At 39.9% G+C, this 25,859-nt stretch overlaps 5 protein-coding genes across 12 annotated transcripts; 1 reads left to right on the top strand and 4 right to left on the bottom strand.

Moving 5' to 3' along the window:
- Positions 1 to 1,434: 1,434 nt before the first annotated feature.
- LOC117146494 lies at positions 1,435 to 3,371 on the bottom strand. Of its 2 annotated transcripts, none has more exons than XM_033312753.1 (4): positions 3,061 to 3,371; positions 2,812 to 2,989; positions 1,920 to 2,411; positions 1,435 to 1,697 (listed from the first exon to the last, which is right to left on the bottom strand). In XM_033312753.1, the coding sequence occupies exons 2-4, from the start codon at positions 2,870 to 2,872 to the stop codon at positions 1,462 to 1,464; spliced, it is 789 nt and encodes a 262-aa protein (XP_033168644.1). In that variant the 5' UTR covers positions 2,873 to 2,989; positions 3,061 to 3,371; the 3' UTR covers positions 1,435 to 1,461. The 2 variants fall into 2 exon arrangements, with proteins under 2 accessions (XP_033168644.1, XP_033168637.1); XM_033312746.1 differs by having other exon boundaries at positions 2,812 to 3,006; positions 3,061 to 3,095.
- Positions 3,372 to 3,759: 388 nt separating this feature from the next.
- LOC117142310 lies at positions 3,760 to 7,952 on the bottom strand. Of its 2 annotated transcripts, none has more exons than XM_033306207.1 (4): positions 7,768 to 7,952; positions 7,587 to 7,672; positions 5,503 to 5,961; positions 3,760 to 4,985 (listed from the first exon to the last, which is right to left on the bottom strand). In XM_033306207.1, exons 3-4 carry the CDS (start codon positions 5,609 to 5,611, stop codon positions 4,684 to 4,686), a joined length of 411 nt encoding a protein of 136 aa, XP_033162098.1. In that variant the 5' UTR covers positions 5,612 to 5,961; positions 7,587 to 7,672; positions 7,768 to 7,952; the 3' UTR covers positions 3,760 to 4,683. The 2 variants fall into 2 exon arrangements, with proteins under 2 accessions (XP_033162098.1, XP_033162108.1); XM_033306217.1 differs by having other exon boundaries at positions 5,503 to 5,629.
- A 5,310-nt stretch (positions 7,953 to 13,262) lies between these two features.
- On the bottom strand, positions 13,263 to 16,918 carry LOC117144219. Of its 6 annotated transcripts, none has more exons than XM_033309295.1 (3): positions 16,744 to 16,918; positions 16,226 to 16,343; positions 13,263 to 13,820 (listed from the first exon to the last, which is right to left on the bottom strand). In XM_033309295.1, exons 2-3 carry the CDS (start codon positions 16,284 to 16,286, stop codon positions 13,435 to 13,437), a joined length of 447 nt encoding a protein of 148 aa, XP_033165186.1. In that variant the 5' UTR covers positions 16,287 to 16,343; positions 16,744 to 16,918; the 3' UTR covers positions 13,263 to 13,434. The 6 variants fall into 6 exon arrangements, with proteins under 6 accessions (XP_033165186.1, XP_033165194.1, XP_033165178.1 ...); XM_033309303.1 differs by having other exon boundaries at positions 16,808 to 16,915; XM_033309287.1 differs by having other exon boundaries at positions 16,849 to 16,912.
- A 3,614-nt stretch (positions 16,919 to 20,532) lies between these two features.
- On the top strand, positions 20,533 to 24,495 carry LOC117144251. The gene is made up of 4 exons (XM_033309333.1): positions 20,533 to 20,926; positions 22,918 to 23,091; positions 23,164 to 23,555; positions 23,618 to 24,495. The coding sequence occupies exons 1-3, from the start codon at positions 20,872 to 20,874 to the stop codon at positions 23,376 to 23,378; spliced, it is 444 nt and encodes a 147-aa protein (XP_033165224.1). The 5' UTR covers positions 20,533 to 20,871; the 3' UTR covers positions 23,379 to 23,555; positions 23,618 to 24,495.
- Positions 24,496 to 24,553: 58 nt separating this feature from the next.
- On the bottom strand, positions 24,554 to 25,497 carry LOC117144258 (guanine nucleotide exchange factor MSS4 homolog). Its single transcript, XM_033309347.1, has 2 exons — positions 25,306 to 25,497; positions 24,554 to 25,248 (listed from the first exon to the last, which is right to left on the bottom strand). The coding sequence occupies exons 1-2, from the start codon at positions 25,426 to 25,428 to the stop codon at positions 25,003 to 25,005; spliced, it is 369 nt and encodes a 122-aa protein (XP_033165238.1). The 5' UTR covers positions 25,429 to 25,497; the 3' UTR covers positions 24,554 to 25,002.
- Positions 25,498 to 25,859: the final 362 nt, after the last annotated feature.

Genomic DNA, 25,859 nt, shown 5'->3' with positions numbered 1-25,859 from the left:
TGGGGGCAAGGTCAACTGATAAGCCGAACTTTTGTAAGGTGCGGAGTCTTGTTTGTTGTTCTGCTTTTGTTTTCTATTTATTTTTAAAATTAAGGCTTCGATAATAAAGGAATGTGTATTGTAAACATTCGGTATCAATGTTTCCATTTCACATTCTAATTGGCTTAAGTCACTCATCTTGCAAATTTAAAGTTATCTGTATCTTTCCGTACTTATAGAGAATTATTATACAATAACCCAAACATAATGTATTCATTATTTATTCTACTTTTAAATAAATAACGGGCCTGAAGCTTAACGGCTGCATTTCGTAGATCGTGTGTCTTGGCCAAATGCAAATAACTCATAATTTACCGGCCGCAGTTCGTGCCAAATGTCGAGTGAGTCTGGTTAGTGCCGCCGGCTGGTTTAACTGACGCATTGTCTGAAAAGCGCAGACGGGAGATAAAAACCATAACTTCCCCGGACACAAAAAGTCGATGGGAAAAGTTGCAGTTATATATCTTTCAAAGTGTCGACGACATCACGTAGAGCGCTAAATGCGATATTGATACTCTTTCTCTTAAAGATTCTCTGTGTGAATTCTCTTCGAGAATCGCTTGAAAGCCGGGCTTTTTGAATGGCTTTTGGGCATGCTCGTCATACACAAGGTACTTTACCGTCCCGGAAGCCGACGAAAATAAAACGGGGAAGCGTTTTAAAATCCCCCCAAATGCGAGCCCACAAATCGAGAAGTTATATATATATGTATATATGTATATCACATCAGGCTAACAAATTTGGCAGTTGCATTTTTGCCGTTTAGAGCAAGTTTCCTTAAAGTGCTGCTGCCCGTTTGCCGGTCGCGTTTCCTCATCGCTTTATTAAGAACTTTACTTAATTCCGGGCTGCGAAATAATAATACCATAAATCTGGTAAAAGCTTTAGGCAGCAATTGCCACTCGGCTTCCTAACGCTTATCGGCCTAAACGCTTTGGCCAGTTGCCCAGTTGATCGTTGTATCAAACAGTATTATCAGACTTTTTCGGGTCGCATGAAGTCATGGAAATCATGGAGCACACGACTCATACCGAATACCGTATACCTCGTCATCACTCTTATCGCCGGCGACTAATTGATTTGATTGCGATACGCCTGCAACTTGAATGAACGGCCTCTTAATGAGCGAGCACTTTCCCCAGCTGGTAAAATTTGAAAAAAGGGACAATGCCTTCCTTATCGATGCCAATTAAACAATTATGCGAAAATAGCTCAGGTGTGCTCATGGTCCCCAGACCATCGACTTTTCGAGTGGTAAGCGCGGTATAAATAGACACATCATGTGCCCGCCTCTAAATCGGCAAACGCTACCCAATAAACAATGAACTCAGACACCAAAGTCGAAATCGAAGTTGTGGCGGCCATATATCTTGTATTTCTATATATCATATCGATTGGCCCCACACTGTGTCTGCTGATTCTCTACCATATCGGATGGCGGGTCATAAATGCCATTAGCGTGAGTGCCGCCAGCAGTGTCCAGAATGGGCCATTGCTTCTACTGGCTGATCCGATGGCGATCGGTTGGTTGCATCCATCGTCCTGGCACATCTGGCATCCGGCCACAGTCCAGTTCTCGAAGAGCCCGTCGCATCCACCCGTCTGATTGCTCTTCCTGGCGGTGGTGCAGCCCCTCTTGGTGATCGTCGATTCGTTAACTGTGGAACAGGTGGGGGTTTGAATAAATCATAATAAATATAATAATATTTTCCTATCTATCTTTATACAAATCATTACAGTGCACTTCAGTTTACACTTGGTTCTATTTTCCCATGACTCAGTTGTAGATAACTTATCGCCATGGGTGGGAGCATCACACCAGGCGGCGTTTTTATGATTTTTATGATGCACACCCATGGGAATGGGCGGCAGTTGCTTACGTTGGAGCCTCACTGTGTAGCAGAAGGCGATTGGCACATCGAGATCGACCTGTCGTGCACTCGATCTCCGCTTGCGTCGCTCCTCCTCCTCCTCCTCATCTTCGTCCTCCTCTTCGCTGACAACTTCTTCCGCTGCTGCTCCTCCAGCTGCTCCTCCAGCTGCTCCTCCAGCTGCTCCACCAGTTGCTCCTCCAGCTGCACCTCCAGTTGCTCCTCCAGTTGCTCCTCCGCCTGCTGGCATGATGCCTATGGTCGCCGATTCGTCGCTTTCATAGTCCTCTTCATCTTCGCTGGCATCGGAAGAGGAGGGGCCAGGAGCACTATTTGTATTATTGGTTGCAGCAGGTGATGGAGAAGGAGCAGGACTTGGTATCGGACCAGAGTTGGCGGGTGTGCCTTGTTCATTGCCGCTCATCAGTGGACCCTCACACACTTCCATTTCACTTAGCTGCGTATTTTCATCGCAGTCTTCACATTTGTAGCAACGCAAAGCTGGGCAAAAAAGAGATTTTAAATAAATATTAATCAAAAATAAAAATATGCCACCTTACACCATAATATATGGATTTTCAAAACATTTTAATATTTTTGTTGGTTTTATGCCAATAACATAACTACATATGCATAGTATAAAATGCAAAATTGAGCTTATTTCACAGTGCTTGCAAAAGGAAACATGAACCTATGACATTGAGATAGACCTTTCCATTAACCCGTGGGTGCGTGAGGTTGCGCCTTATCAGATTCACCTTATCAGCTGGATTACCCAAGCAATAAGCGCACCCCTCTGTTTGGTTCAACGTTGCGTATGCGCAACTTTTGTAACTCGCTTCGGGGTCAATCAATTAGCATATGGTTTAGGGCTTACTCCACTCGATGATTTATGACATACCTGAAACACATGGGCCACAGCCAACGAAAGCCACTAGAAGTAGAAGCCACAAGGAGCGCATTCCGGGCAGGTTGATGGGTTGGTGAATGTTGAATGGGTGGGGGGTTCAAACTTTCAATTTGCCAAACGTCAAGGTGTCAGAGCAGGCAACTTTCCCAGATTGAGCAGCCCCTTCCTCCTATGGATATATATTTCCTATAAATATATTTATTTTTTCACCGCTCCACCGCTCGTGTCAGCAGTAGCTACCGAAAATTCAAATCGAACTGGCACAAAGAACCTTCCGGAGTCTGTTGTTTGCTCCATCAAAAACTGAATTTCATAGCCATAAATGTGGGTTGGGGGAGGACTTGGGGGGTTGACTCATGATTTGCGGGGCTGGTGAAACATGTAGTTCTCGGGAAGCACGGGAAAAAACTACATGCTACATACGATAGCATCGGCACAGACTTTCAAATTAAATGCGAGTGACAGGGAGGGCATGATGGAGCGACAGAGCTGGAGCTATTGATAAGCGGGCGTAGGGGGCGGGAAAAACTGAAGCATCTTACATGAGTAATGGGAAAATTATCTTTGATTGCTGAGCACAAGTCCAAAAAGGAGAAAAAAAAAACAACAAAAGCAAAATGTGTGATATGCGCTGGGAGTTTTTTCGGCACTCGAAGTGTTGGATACTGTAGAAAAGAAAGTAAGTAAGTAGGTAAGTGAGAGGTATTACGAATATTGCGCATACGCTCTGTTGGCCTTAGACAAAATACATAATAAAAATAATTTTTATAAAAAAAGAGGAATGGTAATAAATAACTAACTTTTATGGGAATACCCATTTTATTTCATAGATACTTTCTCCCAAACTCCACTAACCCAAATACCCAATATCACGATGCCAAAACTGTTATACAAGTTCCGTCATCGTTATCGGTTACTAAAAAATTCGTACGCCAAATTCTTTTATACTGTCATACAGCATTTATTGTGTGCTCGGAATGTTCAATTTAGTTTTCATTTCAAAAACCGCTTACAAACTAAGCAGAACTGAGAGCTCAACGCGTCGCAAAAAAACATATGGTACTATATAGTGTGTTGTTTTTTTTTTTTTTTAGGTGATTTGAAGCTCACGGAATAATTGTTGCATTGCTTTTTGTTGACATTTTCCTCTAATTGCACATTTACTAACATTTATTGCATTTGTTTCACGTGATTCCTAAATTCGCGTCTTGCATTAAGTTGATTGTTGTTTGCTTGCGGCTTTTACAGTATATTTACGTACTATCAAATTTTCAATATTCTAACACGAATTCATTGACTAGACATATAAGCACTTTTGAATTTCAATTTACCTAAGAAATAATATCAGAATTAAAGGCAATTGGTGAATTCCTATGCTCATCGCTCCAAGCCATTAAAACTAACAATCTGAATAGTAACATAATAAAGCTGAACAACAAGAGCTAATGGCATAGAATGCCAAACATTGATATATAGGATGCATGGTAACACACACATACATATCCCTACTCTTTATTTTGCCGGTATTTATTTCGAAATCGAAAGTTTCATATTTGTTTTGAATCAAAGCGAACTTTTCCGTGTGTGTTTTCCTTCTTTTATGTACTGTATCGGTGTTTCGGTGTATCGTGTATGTGCTGTGCTTACATTTCTAGGGTTAAGGGAGTAGGGGGTTAAATGGGTTCAAGTAGTGAGTGGCATTGAAGCACCTGTACGAATCAGCGACATTGCACTCAAATATTTACAAAGTAATCGGATCGGCGAGGGTAACGCTAAGGGTAACTCAACCTAAATGCAACCATCATGCCACCACTCGTTCCACGGTTATCTGTCCATATCCCTTACACACCATCCAACTTGGCTTTAGCAGCCCAATTGGAGCGCAATCATGGAAAGAATCGAAGCCAGGGAAAGCGTTACGGCCGCCGCACCATTGCAGCGATGCGATTTGCAGATGCCGCAAAAGAACGCATCCTCCGCGGAGATTTCGTCGTCCTCCTCCGCATCCTGGCCGTGGCCCTTCCTTCGCTTGTTCTGGTTGCGATTCCGCTGCTCCCGCTCCTCGGGGCTCGGGATGCGCAGCTTGGTACGCAGGATCTCACAGGCATCCGAGTCGCCGGTGTCCAGTTGGCAGAAGCGCGCCGTCACCACTTTTCTTGTATCAGCTGCGGAAAATAGCAAGGTATCGAAATTTCAGAACTAGTTTAATTGAGCTAAACTTAGTTGGGTTCACTTAAATTCACTAGACATAAATATTTTTAATTCTATTATATTCACTATATTTAAATTGAATTCAAGTGATTTGCTCATCAATTAAAATGACTATAGCACTAAAGTTCAAGTAATTTTATTTAGATTTTGATGCTTTAAAATCCTTAATATTGCTAAAGGAATGCAACAAATAAACTTAATTGCTGTTGTCATAAACAGTAAGTGCTTTGAATAAACAATCTGTGTCATGTGAACTATGAAATTTGTCTTTATCTTTAGGGCTTCTTTTATTGACAATCTAGTCGCACTGCAAATTTCAGCTTTATTTCTAATCATTTGATAAGAATCACTTATTAGCCATAAGAATGAGTCAAGTTGCAGTAAAATGTGATAACATTACAAGGGAATTTAATATATATTATTATTAATATATCATATATTTAATATTTTATTCTTATTAAAAATACTCACGATCTTTGGCCACAACTTTTTGACAATTCATGAGCGGACTTTTGTTGGCGCCATTATCGAAATATGAGAACTTATTCAAGTCAAATAGCCAGGTGTCCAGCGATTTCATTTTGTCCAAAGTGCACTCCTAAAATATATAATAATCATTCAATTTAATCCGGGTAACAAAGAATGCCTATTGTTTGCTTAATCAATGTATTAATTGCTGTTGCACTCGGTGCGTAAGTTATTAATCTTATCGACGAATCATTCGTGGAATCATTCGACCATATCTTTAACGATGCGTTTTCCGGATGGCCTTGGTATCCAGACCAAGACCACTTGAACACTATTTGTTTAGCACCGATAAGTAGTGCAATTCATGAGCGGACTTTTGTTGGCGCCATTATCGAAATATGAGAACTTATTCAAGTCAAATAGCCAGGTGTCCAGCGATTTCATTTTGTCCAAAGTGCACTCCTAAAATATATAATAATCATTCAATTTAATCCGGGTAACAAAGAATGCCTATTGTTTGCTTAATCAATGTATTAATTGCTGTTGCACTCGGTGCGTAAGTTATTAATCTTATCGACGAATCATTCGTGGAATCATTCGACCATATCTTTAACGATGCGTTTTCCGGATGGCCTTGGTATCCAGACCAAGACCACTTGAACACTATTTGTTTAGCACCGATAAGTAGTGCAATAAAACGATTCTTGGAAAGACTTAGGAGTTTAGGTATTCGCATTTGCCGAGAAAGGGGAAAACCCCATTTAAGTTTCAGCGATAAGGTGGATAAACAACATTACAAGCAATCGCCAACCTGCAGCTATAATGACTATTATACTGAATTATGCGAAAATAAAAAGTGTAAAGTGTGCTTTCTAAGTTCTTAATTGCTTTAGAATTAATAATAATAATAAATAACTAAATGTCAGTGTCACATTTGTTGTTCTCTTTGCGATTTAAAATCTTCACTTTGACAAACCACATAAATTGTTGGGATTATTTTGGCGCATCTAATTTGATTTTGAATTATTTATTTTGACACAAAATTGAGTTTCGCGCACAATACAAGATAAGATTTCCGTGATTAATAATTCAGAGCACTAATAATCAGAATGCTTGCTTATTCACATCTCTGATTTGACAAATGAAATAAATTTTAAGAGTTTACTTGACGTCTCTAAAAACAAATTTGGCTATCACTTTCAGCAATGATAAGAAAGTCGCACGGGACTTTTCGCGAGTTTAACATTGAGTTTTTTTGATAGTCTAGGAAAGTTATGGTTTTTGTAGAAATAAGTCAATGAAAACCTTTAGTTTTACCAACTTCATTCAGTGATTCATTAACTTAAGAAAAGTCTTTTATTAAATTAAAAAGAATTATGTACAAATATCATAAACGGTTTAACTTAACTGAAGAAAATTCTAGACCACTTAAGTATCTGAAAACTTATCTTTAATATACAAAATATTTTAATGCTTATTTGAAACAATTCCTGGGTTTTAATAAAAGTGATTGGCAGTAGTTTTGGTAGCATTGTAAGCCACTTGAGCTCAGGTGTCGCCACTTCAAATCAAAGTAATTCTACCAACGGGCAACTGGACTCCTACAAGAACCTGTCAGCTTGAAATTTACGCTGTTGGACTTTGGTTGAAAGTTGAAAGTATTTCAACTGTTTGGCACGTGGCTGGGTTAAGTAGCAGTCGGCTAAAAAAAAGGGGCGATAGATGCCAGTAACACAAAATTCACTTAGCCTGAAAAAAGGGGAAAAGTGGGAAGTGGCAAGTGGGTGGCCACCACAAGAGGACGACGACGGAGCACGTTTCCGTTTCCGCTTTTGTGGGCTCCATTTCCAACGGTTGCTCTGTACTATTTTTTTGTATTTTTTTGTATTTTGGGAGTGCAAATTTATGTGCCATGTAGCTTTAACTTGCGACCGTCTGAAGAACTAAGGTCGATTTGGATCCGATTAGGTTTGCAAAGGTTGAACCAACTTGACCTGGCAACCCAGTGGCCCACCAACAGGTCACACGGCCAGTAATCAATCAATGCGCCCATGGATAATGTCCTGGCAATCTGCTTTCCAACTCACCTCCGCCACTATGCTGGAATTTGAGCCCAGATCGGCGCAGCTGGGATTATCACTGGAATCGCAGACATAGCACCTGATGGCCGCGCCTGTGGGATATGCAATATACATTTTTACATTTTTTTACATTTTCATTTTGCGAATTTCTGAATTTACAAGCCCAATAACCGCAGGCAACACACACCATTTGAAACGAGGGCCAATAGGGCCGCCAGTGGCAATAGGATTCCCCACATGATTTGCACTATAATTCCTTTTCTTTGATTTATTTCCCTTTCGTTGGCAGATTTTTCAAATATTTTCTGGCACTCGCGCGCTGTGATTTTCTCGAATTTTCCGCTCCAAGACGCTCGGGAGGTTCTTTCGCTGCCGTTGGCCAAAGGCAAACTGAAATTGTTGGCCAACTTAGTGAAGGCAATTGCCAGCAAAAGGACGACGACTACGTCATCGTTTTTGGACCGACCCGAAACGAAACGAAACGAAACGAAGCGAAGCTGCTCGTCCTGCGTCCTTTGTCCTTCGTCCTGGGATCCCTTTGCCTGCGTGGGTGCGTCGCTTGAGTGGCTCCTGATTCCGACAGTAATAACGTCTTGGCCGCCCCACATGGCAGCAAAGGAAAATTTATTTAAATTGCAAAATGCGAAATGCACCAGCCCAAACCAAAGATGGCAACTACTCGTCAAAGGAGCAGCAGCAGCGCGACGGAAAAAATGCAATTTCCTTGTGGCCAAACACTTTGGGCCTCTGTACCGCGGCTCAACACCAAAGCCAATAAGATGTAATGGCGAAAAAATTTGAATAATAAAGTTTTATTCCAAAAATAACTGAGTAAATAGAAAATGTTGGATATATGCACAGAGAGAAACTGAGCCTCTTTATTTGCAATAATATTCCTTAAAGTTATGATTTAATTATGTAAAGAAAAGTGGTAAAAGGTATTAAAAATAAAATGCTTGAAATTTTTTAAGACCTTTCAAATTATAAAAACACTATCCTTTTAATAACTTCAGTTCGTAGTTTGCCACTGAAGCTGAAATTAAATTATGTATTCAAAAAAGCGCGAGTAGTTGAGTAGTTTTGCAGCTCCAGCGAGATTCTGCTAGAATATGAGTGCCTGGAGAGCTGCGAAAACGTGGAAAAGCGAACTGAATGGAAAGGATGCAGGGAGAGGATGTTGGTGCCCAGAGGATTGGGTGGCAGCAGCAACAAAGCGCAGCAATTAGTGGCACCCAAGAGCGAAAACTCATCGGCGTTCCTGCAATGCGGCTTCCCTATTCTTTTTCCTGACCTCGTCGCATGGCCACAGGACGAAATCCCGGGCGTGGGCGCCCATTTATCGCCAGCTCACGGTTGTCCTCACATACAGGAAACCGCATCCCCACCAGAAACGCCTCACCCCCGATTCCGAAACCGAATCCCGTGCCTTTCATATCTCCCGCGGGGCAGAGCAGCTGGCAAGCGTTTCCATTTATCATAAACAATGCAGACCGTGATTGGTGTAGGTCGCGACCCTGGCCCCAAAAGCCCACCAAAAGGGTTAGCAAATGGCGCCGCTTGTGTTTCTGGTGGATAATAAAGGAATAGTCGCGTGGCTGAAGGTGGTTGTGGAATTGCCTCCAGGCACTTACTTTGCTTCAGTTTAAAATCAATCTTTAAAGCTTCAGTGGATCTTTAAAAAGTAATATTTACTTGATTTTTTTAAGTAAACCATAAGCTTAACAGATAATTGGCGCCCTTGTTCTAGAAAAACAACTAATAAAATTTACTTCAAGCGAAGAACGCAAGACAAAACTTCTGGAATGTTGAAATTTTCAATTGTAACAACTTTATTAAAAGGGCTAAGTCGAAGTAATCCACTCCTGAAACTCGCAGCGGAATTTCGAATTAGCGCCAACTGCAATTACCCTTTGGAGCAGCGTAGTTTCACTACTTTCCTCTGGCCGTGGGCCATAAAATCGCAGCCTGTTGCACTGGGAAAGGTTGAAATAAAAACGAAATCAGAACCAGACCAATTTCACCACCAAATAAGGTTGCGAGTGGCAAGGACACATTCCGAGCTTTCTGGACAATAACGATGATGGCATCCGAGTGTTGATGTCATAATTCCCGAGGTGTTCGGTGGATTCTCCGCATCGCATGCCGCCACTTCATTTGCTAACAGCAACGGGACATAATTAAAACTGTTTATGCACGCTTCCGTTTCCGGTTGGCATTTCATTTCATTGGGTTCCCTAGAATGTAAGGCATTCATATGCTTTCGACTTTTACAACTTGACACATTTTCGTAGGAACTCAACTTCGTTTTACAACCTTTTTATCTTTGCATCGAACCGTGCAAATCGGAAACGTACTTTTTCTCTCATTCTTTTTTCCAGTCTGTTTTACCATGGCCATAAATTTAGTTTTGCCAAAATAGGAAAAAAACGCAACAACATTTTTTGGGTCAAAAGTTTGTCTGCTGTTGTGGATTTCCACCCGCAAAATGACCTTTAATTAGTTGAAATTTTCGCTTGGCATGCTAATTGAAAAACTTTTTGCCTCTCCACCGCATTGATGAAATATTTACGGCTGTGTAGTCAAACTGTGTCAGACAATCCTATCCAGACGTACCCGGTTGAAGCTACACAGTCACAAAAGAGAACCCGAGTCGGTAAACGTTGGACTTCTGTGTTGACTCTAGTGTAATTAAGCTTTATTACGTATACGCACCGTTCCACGCACTTAGCCGCCGGTTCCCGTTGCCAATTAGTTTGTTCAGCAGCCAAGGACGCTGGAATACCAATCCCGTTTAGCTGCGGTGCCACCAATAAACATAAAACTTTATCGTTGGCTATATCTGGCAGCTTTTGGGCAAATCAATCGCTACAAATACACTTGCAAGTGCTGGAGAGTAGGAACATAAAAAGAATTGCTTGCACACACACAATTCGTGGGGATTATTCTGCACTACACACCATATGTGTGTGCGCTACCAGCGAAGGTATTTTATGGCTGATTGGGGAATGCAACCGGCTTAAACTCAAATATAAATAAATTTCAATTGACGTGCAAAACTACTTTTCTGTGGTTGCATGTAATATATAGGTAACTGAATTTGAAAGGATAAAGCTCTTTTAAATGGCTTAATTTAGGAGATCTGCTTAATCTAGGAGGTTCCTATCAAGCCACTTACAATAAAAAGTTAATCGGTTGTGGTATAAATCTTCGTTATACCATAATATATAAAAATTTACCAAATATTGTATTTAATTTACCTTGTTTCCTTGGATTCACTTGAACAATTGCCAGGCCGATCATCTCCGGAGCGCTAAGCAGATGAAATCAATTTGGCAGGCAAACAATGCCAAAGTACGTAATTTTTTCCAGCAATCACTTGCACTTGACTGCCATCGCCGTTCAAGCAGCCTCAGGTGGGCCGAAGGCTAAAGGAAAATCGACCAGGAAAATGCAGGGATTTGCTGCTACTTGCCCCCTCTAACCCTTCCACGATTCACAGGTCAATGAGCCAACGGAGCACGGATGTTGGAAATGAAAGAGCGATGCAACTCGAAGAACTATGGCAGCAATTTGTGGGTGTCTTCCGTGCTGCACGTGCCACAGGAATTTGGGAGCAAGTGCAGCGCTTGGCATCGTCACCATTACCATCATCCACAGCAATCAGCTTTTGAGAGGGCGTGACAAATACAAAATATCGTTGCATACTTCTAGGTGGCTAGTGAAAATATTTACTCCGCATTGCGTATACGCCACGATGGCTGCGAAACGTGACTCAATGTGCGCTTTGAATAATAAAAACATATTTATGTGCCTTTGGCAAGAACAAATCCAAGTATAAATCATGCAGCTGATTAACATGCGGAATCTGCGATTCGCTCGAAAATGCTAACAAATGGCAAAGACAAGGAAAACTTTGTTGAGATTTACCACTGGAAAAACAAAGCTGGTTTAGTTCAAATAACCAGCATAATCAGCTTAAATGTGCACATAAAAGCAAAGAAAGCATTCAACTAGATTTTGTGTCACAATCCACCGCAGAATAAAGAATTGAATTTTTAAATATTAAACAAAAACTTGAGCTTCCATTAATTATAAACCACATTTACCACTGCTATGTGAATGGAAATTCCGACCATAAAACAATGGACATTGCATTGCACACATAATTGCGCGATGGCTTGGCAAGAAAACAAAATGCCAGATTCCCCCAGACAATGACAACTTTATACCCTTGTGGGGTTTTTTGCTATTTTCCGAGCTGTGCCAACCCTGCGTATGCGCAATTTGGCGCGTAATGACATTTATTCCAGCTCGCTTTTATGATGCATAATGTGGAGTGGCTTTCAAGTGTGAAAAATTTATGAAAAATATTTGTAAGGTAAAATTCTAACTATGCATATAAATTTAAGAAAATGTGTAATTTATATATGTATAGTACATGTGAGTAAAATCAATCTGAGTGCAAGATGAATTTAAATGACATTTAGAGTTGTACTACTTTAATATGTGTTTAACCAACACTGTCTACACATCAAACAATTAAAGATATTGAGAAACCGTGGAAAAACCAGTAACAAGCAGAAATAACAGTAATGAATGATTTGGGGAACGTTTTTGGCGAGGGCGCTCATTGAATTCAAAATCAATGTTTTTTATGTTGGCGCCACGCTGTCCACGAAAATAAAAGGAAGCCAACGACTGAGCAGACAGGAAGAAAGGCTGCCAATGAGCCTGGGCAGGACGGGAGGCGGAGGGGGGCGTGGCCGAACCAGTGAGCTGATGGCTGGATGGGCGGTGGGGGCGGGGCGGATACTGTTGCTGTGGCAGTGGCAACAAGGCGCCACTCGGGCGGCAGAACGCACCCATAGACAAAAGCTGCAGAGCCATTTGAGCAGTTGAGCATTTGAGTTGGCGACGACAGAGCACAAATGCTAACGCATGTAGGTCGACCAGAAGTTGTATGTGTATCTCCTTGCGCGTATCTGTGTGAGCGTGTTTTAACATCTGTATGTGTGTGTATCTGCGAAGAACAAACAACAACGCTCTGCGGCGCATTAAAGTCAAATAAATGGGCGACACACCAAGAAATCAATTTATATGAAGTTTAAGTTCAATCATATAAATTTACAAATATTTTCAAAATATTTTTGAACTAAAAAGATTTGAACTAAAAAATATTAAGACTTAAAAATGACTTTTATGAAAGCAAAAAATCCTTCCCTTAACTAAAATTAACTACATTATCTTAATATTTACATAGGTATTATCTCAATAGTTGTTTTATACATTTGGAAGAACGTCCTCGATTTCCTTTTTCAGTGTAATCCTGTGTTTGACTTAATGGGCCAACATGTCAGGGTTTCATGCTCATCCTCAACAATAAAACTAACAAAGTTGCCCTATTATTTTTGGCCTGCGTAGACAGTGACTTTGACTCTGGGCCACAAAACAATTTCTGCAGACATTTTGGCAGCAAGTAACAGGACGAGAGACAGAGATGGAGCACAGGAAGTGGGAGCGAGACGGAGTGCGTGGGCGAGTCCTTGGTCAATTTAAGCGTTCGTCCTCCTCATTTGCCATGAAAAATTCGATTTTATACAATTGGCGACAAGTTCAGAATAAAAGAATGCAAATAAATTAAACTCCATAGATTTCTTTTAAATACGATGCTTATATTTTTATAGTAATTAAATACAAATACAGAATACAAGACTAAACGCGAAATAGCTGCCATAGAACTTAGTGCAAAATATTTAAGACTTAGCTTAACCAGTTAGGATAAGGTACGTTTTGGATGCAGGAAACAGGATGCAGGATGCAGAATGCAGGAGCTGAAGGTGAGCTAATCGATGACCTAATGCCTGAGCATACTAGCCAGTGCCAGACTGACCACAGATCCAACCAGACTGTAGCCCAACTGGCGGACACTCAACAGGGAGCTGGCTCCATTGCATCCCTCGTCGGGGCAGGTGCAGATGATCTGCTTGTAGCCCTCGTTGTCGGCGGTGAAGCACGCGTTTTGGATCTTCTCCGGAATGAACCCACAGCTCCGCTCGATCCTCCGCTCGTTATTCTGCTCGAAATTGATCACCGTCTTGCGGCAGAAGGCCACTTCGCCGCTGGGCGGGACGCAGTCCGTCAGGTACTGGTTGTCCCGCTGGGCACGAGGAGTGTTCACCACCAGGCCACCGCAATCCTCGTTGTCGTGCGAGTTGCACTGATGGCACCGAATGGCATTCACTGCAAGGACAAACGAAAAAGATACGTTGATTAATTGTTTTTAGTTCGTAATGGTGTAGTTTATTTAAAAACAGTTCCATGAATTAGTATAGAAATTAAGTTATTAATTAGCTACTTTAGAAACTTCCAAATGGATGCATTTTGTATTCCGATTAGGCAGACCTCCGCTTTAATTAAACTACTTTTACCTCGTCGACAGTAATTGGATACGTGCAGCCACTAATGGCATTCAAATGCCTCGCGATTCGCCCTTTTCAAAGTCCTCGTCACACTGACAGAAATTGTTTTATTAGCTCCACCCACTGCCACCCAAAAAAATAATAGAAAAAAAACACTGGGAGGCCGTTCTCTGACTGACAAACCGAGTCCTTTTCAACTGCAACCTGAATAATTGCATGTCAACTGCTTGGGGCCAACAAATAAATGCCGAAACATCCAGACTTTGGCACGCAAACCGTCAAGAACTCAACAAAAACTGGGCCTAAATTGATGCGAAGTGCAGTAACCCTAACTAAGGCATATGGAAAATGCATGAAGAGCAATAGAAATGTATTAAATAAAAAATAAAATAAACAAATTTATGATTGAGCTAATAATAAATCTCTTGTTTCAAGCGTTTCTTGCACTTTTATAATATCAGAAATTTCGTAACCCTTCTTTAATTTTATATAGATTGATATACATATAACTTGAATAGATATTAAGCCAACTTGCCGTATTAAATAAATTAGTTCATTTAAAATCTATTCGAATTAGGAAATTATTCTTTTCATTGTTCCTATTGCTCCTATTACCATATCAATTTTCCTTTCAGCTGATTTGACAGTTTCCATCCAATTTGGTTTGAAAAACGATGGGTCAACTTGAAGCCGTCACTCAGAGAAGAATTTTCCCATTGAAACCGATGAAAAGAAAAACTACATTTGCCAAAGGGCAAGGACATGCTAAGTTGGAGGAACAGTAATCTGAAACTCGTTGTTGTAAACTCGAAATATGTCTGAGCTTTTGTCAGGATTACTAATGTATAACGGGGCGTATGAGTAATATTATAACACTTTGCTTACTACTCACTTACTGGCGCAATTAAACGAATCCAGCGCAGTGCAAACAAAAATTCAGTAATAAAAAGTCACCTGCCATAAAAATCAGTAGTTGGAGTAGTAGTAGTGAAAACTGAACTGAATTTGCATTTCTAGCATTTGCCATTTGCATTTTACATTTGCTGCATATTCATGCGGTTTGGCAGTGAACTTGCGGGAAATGCGGAAAATCGGAAAAGCGGGAGGAAATCTCAACTGTTGCAACTTTTCGCCTGACAATTGTTCGCTAATGAAACGCGCTCTTCAGTTTGCCATGGAAAAGGTCGAGTGCTATTCACTCGCCGTTGGAATGCCCATAAACGTGCATATTTGCCCAGCCGATTAATGGATCGAGGGTATATATATATTCAATATAAACACACATATGTTCGCGTGCAAATACATTCAATTTTATTTAACGCCATTTAATGTTCCCTTAACGAGTGAGTGCGAGTCGCCGAATTGCTTGGACAATCAATTTACTCCAAGCGGTGGATTACAAACGGATTCGGGCAATTGTGTGTGCGTGTGCGCATCGCGCGGATAATTAGTTTAAACTCTCGGATTTTTTAAAACAATTAATAGTTAGCCAGAAGTGATACGTAGAATGATGAGGTAATTGCTGCAAACTGTGGGCATCGCTTAATTATTGAATGTACAAAGAAAATCAAAAAAGTTATAGCAAATAAAATTTAACAAATAATAAATTAAGAAATAAAACATGTTAAATTTTAACATTAACATTCAGTGAAGCAAATATTATTTTAAAAAACATTTAATCTTAATGCATCATATCTTAGTACGATAAATTCGAATATCTAGTGCTATTCATTTCAGAAATCAATAAGTATGGCCATTTATCATCCTTTTTAAAATTCCCCTCATTTATGAACTTAGCATAGTTTTCTTTGCTTTAGAAAATAAAAACTGTTCGATTTTTTGACGCTCAATTCGGGTAAACACTATTAAATTTGGCGCATGAATGGGCAGCATCAATTTTCTTGACAAGTTTTGGTGAGTCACGAATCAGTTTCCACCCCGCTGATTATATGGCTTCATGTTTTGTGGTTGGTTTGAATGACTTCAACTGGGGAAAAATCAATCAATTGGCGAAAAACCAATTTTGACAATCTCTAAAGTGTTGGCCAAACCAATTGGCCTTTTGTACGAAAATACATTGAAAGTGATTTTCAATTGATTAGCAAAACAAAAGCCAGCTGATTACTTTGAAACATAGAACACCACTTACACTGCAAATAATTCTTACTTAATGGTTTTTAATTTATTCCCATATTATCCATTTAACGGGTAGATAGAAAAACTTACCTGATAACAAATTGGCGGCCAAAACAAGGCACATGGCATAGGCGTAGGTTGTGATTGCCATTTTGTGGTTTTTGGTTGCAGCTACTAGATTTCCAATAGACTTTTTCCAACGCTGATGCTGCAAGTAGTAATTTATCAGAATTTTCTCTGTTTTTTTCATTGAGGTTTGTTTGTAATTTGATTAGCGCTAGAAGCGGCGCATTGTTTAATTAGCATTGCTCTGGTAATATTAATAATCTATAATTCTTTGTATACTACTCTTATTTACACTAGTAAACCGGTATCAGAACGTGGCTATTAAACGTGACAAGTGCAAGTACTGTGCTGATGCAACTTTTGGATTTTTTAAGATTTGAATATTCAACGAGGCGGAGTGCAACAAGTAGCTGCGAATATGCAAATTTAATTTAACTGTTTTGAATTTTTTTGTGTGCACTAAGTGAGTTGTGCACAGTTCAGGGGATTCTTGTTTAAATTACAAATAAATACAAATATGCTTTCTACTCATTACGAATTACAATGTCATTTGAAACACTGGTTTTTCACAAAAAATTTAAATGTAATTCGCATGCTTTCAATCGCCTTTGATATTTTCAATTAAATGCCAAACAACTCTTTATGACCATAAGAAGTTACAGCACACAATTAAATTATTGTTGATTAATGCGAACGGACAACTGGACGCGAGCACCGTCGAGATGAATCTGAAAACGCGTATTTGACTTTTCGAAAAACGTTGATTTTTCAAAAAGCCAGCTCAGTGCGAACTGAGAGCCGAGCGGAGTGGCTTCGGGAGAGCGAAGAGAGCGAGATCGGCCCTAAAGCCAGCAAATGGAAAATATGTGAAAACTTCCGTCAGTCGATCGTCGTATTATATCAACATATGTACTCACATACATAAGTTACATACATATAAGTGCGTCTATATAGGGGGATGCTACACAAGGTAGTTTCCACGCATTGATAAGCTCCAGCTTCGGTTGGTTTCAGCTTGGTTCTTAACCCGACTGCAAAACACAGTCCAAATGGAATCCACCGGCTTGAACCAGTTAAGTCCGAATTGTGACGTCACTCGCAAAAAAAAGTAAATAAACAAAGTATGTACTATACTAAACATTGACCTAGCTTCTGAATACCCAGTTACTATGCCTATTAACAAAAGATATCCCTTGTTTAAGTAAAATTCCAATATGCAGCATTATATTGATAGTATAAGCCAATAAAATGCAATAATGCCTAATATTTATAACTTTACATTGTAATGTGAATTGTATAAAAACTGAAGAACAAATTACTTAGTATTTTCATAAAAAAGTAATAGCTAATTCATTTGCTAGGCTGACTTTTAAGCTCGGAAGTTCCTAATGAAATCTCGAATTCGGGCCAAGATGTCATTGGCTCTGCAATGTTTTCCTATCGAGTGATCGTTTTGGTTCCGGTGAGCTGGGTTTTTCGATAGGAGCACGTTCTGACCGCCATAACATGGACTGTACGAGCTCCCTAGAACGCCAGTTCCTTATCAACGACGCTGATTAAGTAAAACTGGTTCGCACCTCCAAAAACTCAGCTGTGGTGGTTCGGTCTAGTCCGCATCGGTGACGAAGTCAGACTTTCGGACTCATCTTAATTGGGAAAATCAGTGGATTCGTCTTATCTCTCTTCTAGTTCAAGGCGGTGCCAATTTCTTGACTCATCATTATAAGTTTTAAATGTTGCCTGATGACTACACAGCTACGAAGTGTAGTGCATTCATTAGGTGTCCGATTTTGCAAACAATGCAACTAATTTTGAATTTCCACGCTGCATTGTGTTGAGCGCCAAGCTAAACTGAATATACAAATTCCGCGCTCAGTCGCCGGTTTTAGCCAGTTTGAAGTGGTTCGTGGTCGAAAACAGCTCTCCATGAAAAGTGGAAAATTTTCTTAATTCATAGTGATTGTGTGGAAAATTTGGGAAATTAATTTTCCTATGTTGTGGTAAACTCTACTGCTCATAAATTATGAAAGTGACTTTATTTTTGCTTGGAAAAGTAGTATCTAACAAACAAACTATACAAACTGATCTGAAAAATCTCACTTCTTCCTATTTATATATTAAATATAAATTAGGAAATACCTTTTTTCTTTTGATTTTTTTTCTTTTTTTTGCACTTCTATTGCTAGTTATTGTTTGTTTGACTTTAAGTGTTTAAATTCCCACCGATTGTAGAACCAATCTACTGCAAATTCAACGTGTAACTGAGGTCTGTGAATATGAGATCTTTGTCTTCAGCCAAATGGCATTGGGTTCGTATCGAAGTCAGAAATCGGAAATCAGCTGATCTGCTAGCATTATTGGGAGGTCAGACTGGGATTCGTTTGAAACCCAAAACAAACTGATCCAAATGAGCCGATTCTTGTTTGCTGGAACCGGTTTGTCGATTTCTTTTACTAACAAGTGATTTCTGGAAATGTATCTCTCCTGCTCGCGATTTCAATCGCCAGACTTCATGATTAATTGCGCATAAAAAACGAAATTAATGCGAAGTGACAAAACAGAAAAAAGTAAATAAATTAAACCTATTTTTTGGGGCTAATGCTCTAATTGAAACAAGGGGAAATTCCCACGGTAAATAACCCATATTTTGTTAGAGAAGCTTTTAGTCGGTTCTTGAACACATTAGAAGCTGTAGCTTAAAAGCTTAAGATTTCAAAGCTTCGCGTTTTAGTCGGGCTCAATGTTATTTAAATTTAAACAATTTGTTGCTTAATATGTTAGTCAACATTTTGATTATTCGTACTTTAACCCCAATCCAAAGCCAAAACTCTTTTCTTACTATCGCTATTTATAGTCGTAAGCATTATTTAATGCAATCAATTGAGGGACATCACACAGAGAAATATTTCATTAAAATTTAATTTATTAATAAATTATAAAAATTAATTAAATAAATAGAAAATTAAATAACAATATCTACTGTAGTAATACAGATCTTAAGCCAATTTAACTGTGCCAAAATATTTGAAAAGAAAATATGCAATTTAGTAAAACATAGAAAAAAGGGTAAGCTTCGAGTTGTGAAGAACAATTGATGTTATAAACATTTTCTTCAAGTGTAAGTACAAACGAGACTGGGAAACAGGGTAACACAAATCTCCCCAAAGGGCAATCTGCCCCCACGGATTCCTCAATTTCGCGCACTGATTGGGGCACAAAAGCCAGGCAAACCGATCTGCAAAAATATATGTACATATATAGTGCATATAGTGAGTGAAAGAGAGACTTAATTCAATTGACCAGCGTCTTGGGGCAGCAATTTGTGCGACTTTGTGATAAGCAACGTGGCTGGAGCTCCAAGAGGAAGCCTGCGATTAAGCTTAATTAATCCACCGGGCTGATTTCTGCTTCTACTGTGCGACTTCTCCGGCTGTTCGTTCACGTGCTCACGTCCTCCTGATCTCCGGCTGCGGATTGAGTGTCTGGACGCCTAGTTGAAATGGCGCTCAGGGTTATGAGTGGATGAGGCGGATAGTCTAGTGCACTGCCTTCGGCTAATTGCAGGTTGTAATTGCGGCTACTTAAAAATACATAAATAAAATGTGAGCTGCCCAAATTAGAAGAAACAGAAGAGTAAGTGATTAAGTGCACATTATTTTAATACAATATGTAAACATATATATTTTTCAAAACATTACAATTAAAAATACATTATCTGCCATTTTAGTGACCTGTTCTAGGGAGCACGATTAGCTTTTTAATATATTTGTTAGTACAAACAATTCAATAAGCTTAGCTTAGCTAATTTTCGAACTGACCTTTAACAGGCAAACAATTGATAGGCAATGTGCTGATTATTTAAGTTCCTCTTTTAATTTCTACCTCAACCCATTAATAATAGTAACAAGTATTGTATAATAATTACTTATTAGATTAGTAAATCGACGAAAATTGCTTAATAAAAAAATTGATTTAATATTAAAGTATGTTTTAATTATAATAACAATTGAAATGATGGTTTTTATATTTTAATTGTATCTAGGCTGTATATGTTTCTTTTGTAAAAAAGTACCAAAATATAACACAAATCTTTCAAAACCCTATCCCTGCAGACCAGTGTCGTTTGAGATACTTTTGCGGCCACACATTCGCATCTCCTGACTGCAAAAACACACACACACACCATGAAAATCGCAAAGAGGACGCACACTCGAAAGCTTCGCGGCCAAAAGCTCTCTGGCTGCAAGCTAAAAACTGAAACCGAGTTTCAGGCTGGGATTGGGTCTTCCTCCCAGCGACCATTAACCACCAACCACCGACCGCATCCCACCACCCACCGCCAGCCGATGCGATCCGATTCGACTCATCCGCCCCGTGGGCTGGCCGTCCGCAATTCGTGTTCCGTGGTACATTTGTCGAGTGCGGCTGCTGCTTCGCCCAGTCGTTTGCCGTTTGTCAACCGTTAGCCAGCGTTTGCCGTGAGCGCTAGTTTCTTGCAAGGAATTTATATATATATATTAAAATATATATATAAAGTAGAAGCAAGTGATAGCAACTGAATCTGAATTCGCAAAATCTGTGTATAAATTCGTCGCCAGAAACCCAAAATAGTTCAACTAATATTATTTAGTGTTCAGCTAAAAAGTGTTTCAAGCATATTTCAACAAAAAATGCAGTACATCTATGTGATTAGTGCGCTGATTTTGGCCATCGCCGTGCAGCAAGGTAAAAGGATTTAAGTCAACGGACTTCCGACGCGACGCGCTTACACCGATTACATAACGGAAGATATGATATGGATGGGTGAAACGAGGGAGAGGAGGGGCTGTTTCCTGGGGGCGTTGGGGAAACTGGGAGAGCTTGTGGCGTCAGGACGGCGCCACAGCCAAAAGGCCAGAGTATCTGGAGTATCCAGAGTAGCCGGTCGTCGTGGCGCCTTTTTGTCCACCCCGCTGAGTAATATTTGCATTCAATAGATATGTATGTATGTATGTATGTAGATATACTTTGGGTGTCGTGAGCTCTCTCTCTTTTCGAGGAGCAAACTTTTTTCTCTACTTCAGTTGTTGGCTCTCTGCCACAGCTTTTTTCCTGAGCTGGGAAAAAACGGAAATATGAGAAGGATGTGGAGGGGGAGCAGGAGGAGATTTCCCTGGGTTCCTGGCACGTTGACATCTCTCAATTAAAACAGATAATAATTAGTAAACAGTGTACTACGCTTTCGCAAAGGATAATTGCGAGAAACTGGATGTAGCTCCAAGTTTTTCCTTCCTCCTTTTAAGTTTTCCCACATATGTATGTATGTGTGTGTATGTGCAAGGATTATGTAGGACATGCGCACTCTATTTGGTTAAAGGTCCTGGGGTCCCATTGCAGTTACCCGATATACCCAAAACCAAAATCCGCTCAGCGACTTATATAAAAATAAATTTAATTACTGTTTCATAAGAAAACTTAAAACTTTTAAGGGAAATTTTAACTTTCTGTCAGGGAATTCCTGTGTATAAGTATGCATAACCATACTTTTCGCGTTCTATGCAATTCAATCAATGCAATTGACGACTATTTATAGACTTTAATAAACCTTAATTGGTCATGACTAAGTGTAAACAGTGGAAAGCGTATGTATTGCCATAAAAACTTGTTGGAAAAAGGGTTGCAAGAGCATATGTCTCATATTTAAAAAACAGATCCAAAATATTAGTTAGTTTTGAAACTTTATAATTATATGTGATAACACTCCATATGTCTATGAAACAACTTAGAATCCTTTCATATTAGGTACTTTCATATAGAATATTGCAATCCTTTGTCGCGATGAGCTTCCAGCTCTTAGAGTATCTAGACCAGCCCCTTGGAGTGTTTCATCTTACGGAGGACCTTTTCCCATTGTTCTCAAGCATCTTCGCCCCGAAGTAGGCAGCACATTCTTTTCCGCCCTGCTTATGTAACCCAAATGGACGGAGAATAATAGACAGTAGTACTGGGCGGTGGCGGCGAGGTGAGGCAAAGTTATTCGAGTCCATTAGCAATGTCGATGGCTCAATTAGCAAGGCACTCCTAAGAGCCTCGCAGTCTGGCACTAATGGAGGCGTCGCTGGAACCACTGCCATACCCAGGTGGAGATCACTGGCATCTCCATGCCATTGTGCCACTTTTGGCACAGCGTGAGGCAAAAGCGCATCGCAGGTTGCACACATGTGTTTCCACGGCGGAGCAGGCGGCATACCCATTCTGGCGGACACTTCCAGCTCGTACATACATATGTACATATATTCGGAAAATTAAATAATGCGAATCTCGTGTCGCGCACGACCTTAAATTCAATTTAGCTGGACGGTACACAAGTAATCACTAGCCGCGGCGATCTCTTTATATCGCATTTGTTTACACGCCTGTTTCTTTCAGATTCGCTTGTTTTGTGAAACTATTAAGGTTAAGCATATGCTGCTGCCAATGGAAATTTTCTAATTGGCATTAACTATGGCTTTGTGTCCATTAGACGAAGGATTGCAAGTGGGGTAAAAAAAAGAAAGGAGGCAGCTAAAAGGAAACTAATGGATGCACAAATGCAATTGCAATTAAGAAAACGCTTTGTAGGGACACTAAATAAGAACTAAATGGGGAAATAGAAAGGATATATCTGAATCGTAGATACTGAGATAGTTTACTTGATATATTTTTAAAATTGATCCTAAATAACTTCATTGTTTCAGGATATGCCATCAAGTGCTTTGTCTGCAACAGCCACAAAGACGCCAACTGTGCGCTGGACATACCGCCGGACAATCTGCTGAAGGACTGCGATGAGCAGTACTCGTCCCGCGGCAAGGGGATTCCCACGTACTGCCGCAAGATTACGCAGATCATCGAGTTCTCGGTGAACAGCCGTGAGTAGAACAATGCCATACAATCATGTGAAACGGATGATAGGCTAGATAATGACAACAATCGCATTGCAGTGCCTCCGGATAGCCGTGTGATTAGGACCTGTGCCTATCAGAACCAGACCTCCACCAACTATTGCTATCAGCGTGCCGGTTTTGGTGGTCGGCAGGTGGTCTGCTCCTGCGATACGGATAACTGCAACGGAGCCGGAGCGATGGGCGCATCGGCGGTGGGCGTGGCAGCCATGGTGGGCCTCCTGCTGAGCGCCCGTCAGTATCTGCAGCGTTAAGGACGAGAATCGAGGGTGTCCCTCAGTTGTTTTTGTTTGTTTTATCGATGCATCCACCCAGTTTTTCTTTCGTATTGCTGCTGCTGACTCTTTGACTTCTGTGACACTTTCACCGCTTTCTCCCGCCCCCCCTCACATCATCAACAAGGTCCACTCGCAGAGCTGCTCCAGAGCCAGGTACTAAATGGAATCCAACCTCAACTGAATAAAATCTTATAGTTAATATTATATATTTTCAGCTCTGGCCCAGCCTGATTTTGTAACATTTTTTGAATGGAGAACCGTAAAAGCTTTATACAAAGTATTAAATAATAACATAATTCCCTAACTAGAAGTGTATATAAAAAACCAAAGAGAGCATGTAAACAATTGGCCAATATAATCGTTCAAATCTTTTTACATTAACAGGCATTTTGCAACTAACGTATTAAACGAAATCAAGGAAAATAACGAATAAATAAAACTAAACCCTACCGCAGTTGAAAGTATTAAACAAATCAAAAATAACGAATAAGTCAAAGATGGCCACAAAGCTAACGATGTTAAAAATTAAGGCTACCCACAAAATAAAAGTAGTACATAATAAATGTTAACACTCTTCGCCTAAGTTTGTCTATTTTTATTTAACACAAGACTCGAACTAAATTTCGGCAATAGCTAACATTAAAAAATTTAAACAATTTTAACGTAATGCTCAACGAGGCGAACACTTCATAGAATAATTAGCAAGCAATTGGGTTGAAGGTCGTCCCTGGATAACCCAAAATGATAGTTGTGACACGCTTAGGGGCGACGACCACGCCCAGCCCACATCTCCGCACTCCCGAGGGGAAAACACTCGTTGTTGTAACCAACTGCCAAAAAGGATAACTTTGAAGTCGTTTCATCTACCGCATAGGCACCACCACCCAGCAATGAGAAAATGAATATAAAACTATTGGGATTTCCAGTAGGGGAAACACCAATGAAACCTTTTGTCCAAAGTAGCAAATAATTGCAGAATCAATGAAATACATTAAAACGTTACACAAACCGAAGCAACAAATACATTGTTTTTAGTTCTTTTAGCAAAATAACAGTTTATAGTAAAAATTTTTTTAGTTAAGAATCTCCTCTTAAATGCAATATTTGTAATGCAATAAAATTGTAAAATGTTTAAAGTGAAAAACAATAAATATGAATACAAAAGAGCGATGTTTTTAATGACCAGGGGTCAGTGTGCAGAGGGTAAAGTTTTCCGAGATTTAAAAACGAAAATTTTACCGAATAATTAAATAATTACTTATTTAAAAATTCTTGCACAATCACTTGCTAACCAGGCACGCTAAAACGTTTTATTTCGCTTAAATCTAAACTCGACAAACTAGGCCTTCGATTTCACGGATTTTCAGCGAATTCGTTTGCCAATCTTTACTAAAAGCATAGATACTTGAGGTAACTAGAGGATGGTAGTGTACAAATAGTGCATGTTTAAGGAAATACTCAATTACTTCACCCTAACTAAATAAAAAAAAATCGCTTCTATTCCGTAGCCAGGAAAACTGATTCATTAAAGATAAGCGGACAAGTGGCATGATAAAATGGATTGCAAGAGACTGGACACAAGTGTTTAGCATCGCTGCAGCTAGTTGTCCTTATGCACCACTCTCTTGAGGGCCAGGTAGCAGTGGCGGGTGCTCAGATCATGGTAGCCCACGGGTCCTCGCTCGCAATCCGCGCAAACCAGGAACTTTCTGCCGTCCACCGTATTCGAGAAGCCTATGTTCTCGAATGTCATCATGTCCTTGACCAGCCAGAAGTCCTTCAGTGGCTCGCTGTTTAGGCTGTCCACCGTTCGATCCTGCTTCTGCATCATCAGCGGCACATCCACCTGGCCGCAAAGAAACGTAAACAATTGGATTGTTTGCACAGTCAGAAGGGCACTTACCTCCTCCTGATTGTAGGTGCCCTCTTGGGCTTTCAGCATCAAGCTGTTGCAAAACTGGCAGCGCACATTTGATTTGTTTTTCCCATCGGTGATTTGCTCGCTAAAATCAGCTTCCTCTGTCATTTTTTGTGGAACTATTTTAATTTTGCACCAAATGAATAAAATGTAATCAGTTGATCCCCAAGCAGGCGCTTTACAACACTGTCTCGTTGAGTGGTCACATTGTCTCGTTATCGATAGACAATACTTATCGCCGCCGTTAAGACACAAAATTCAAAAAAGGGGTTTCCGTTCTTACCAACAATAGTGGGTAATATAAGTAATAACACCAAAATGAGGAATATCTACTGTGTTAAACAGAATTTTACTTCATTAAAACGTTTTTAAACATTAAAATTATCTTTTTTGTATCATTATCTTATCACAATCATCACAATGATTCGCTCAAATATAATAATAGAGCCGATAATCTATGACAAACTATGAGATGATCTATCTGAATACCCTGTAAAAATATTGTCACTCAACTCCATCCCAGAGCTTTGGTCCTACTA

The sequence above is a fragment of the Drosophila mauritiana genome, chromosome 2L, assembly GCF_004382145.1.
Source record: "Drosophila mauritiana strain mau12 chromosome 2L, ASM438214v1, whole genome shotgun sequence".
In the NCBI taxonomy this organism is placed as follows: domain Eukaryota; kingdom Metazoa; phylum Arthropoda; class Insecta; order Diptera; family Drosophilidae; genus Drosophila; species Drosophila mauritiana.
Note: the sequence above shows the minus strand (reverse complement) of the source record. Positions and strands in the feature narration are given on the sequence as shown.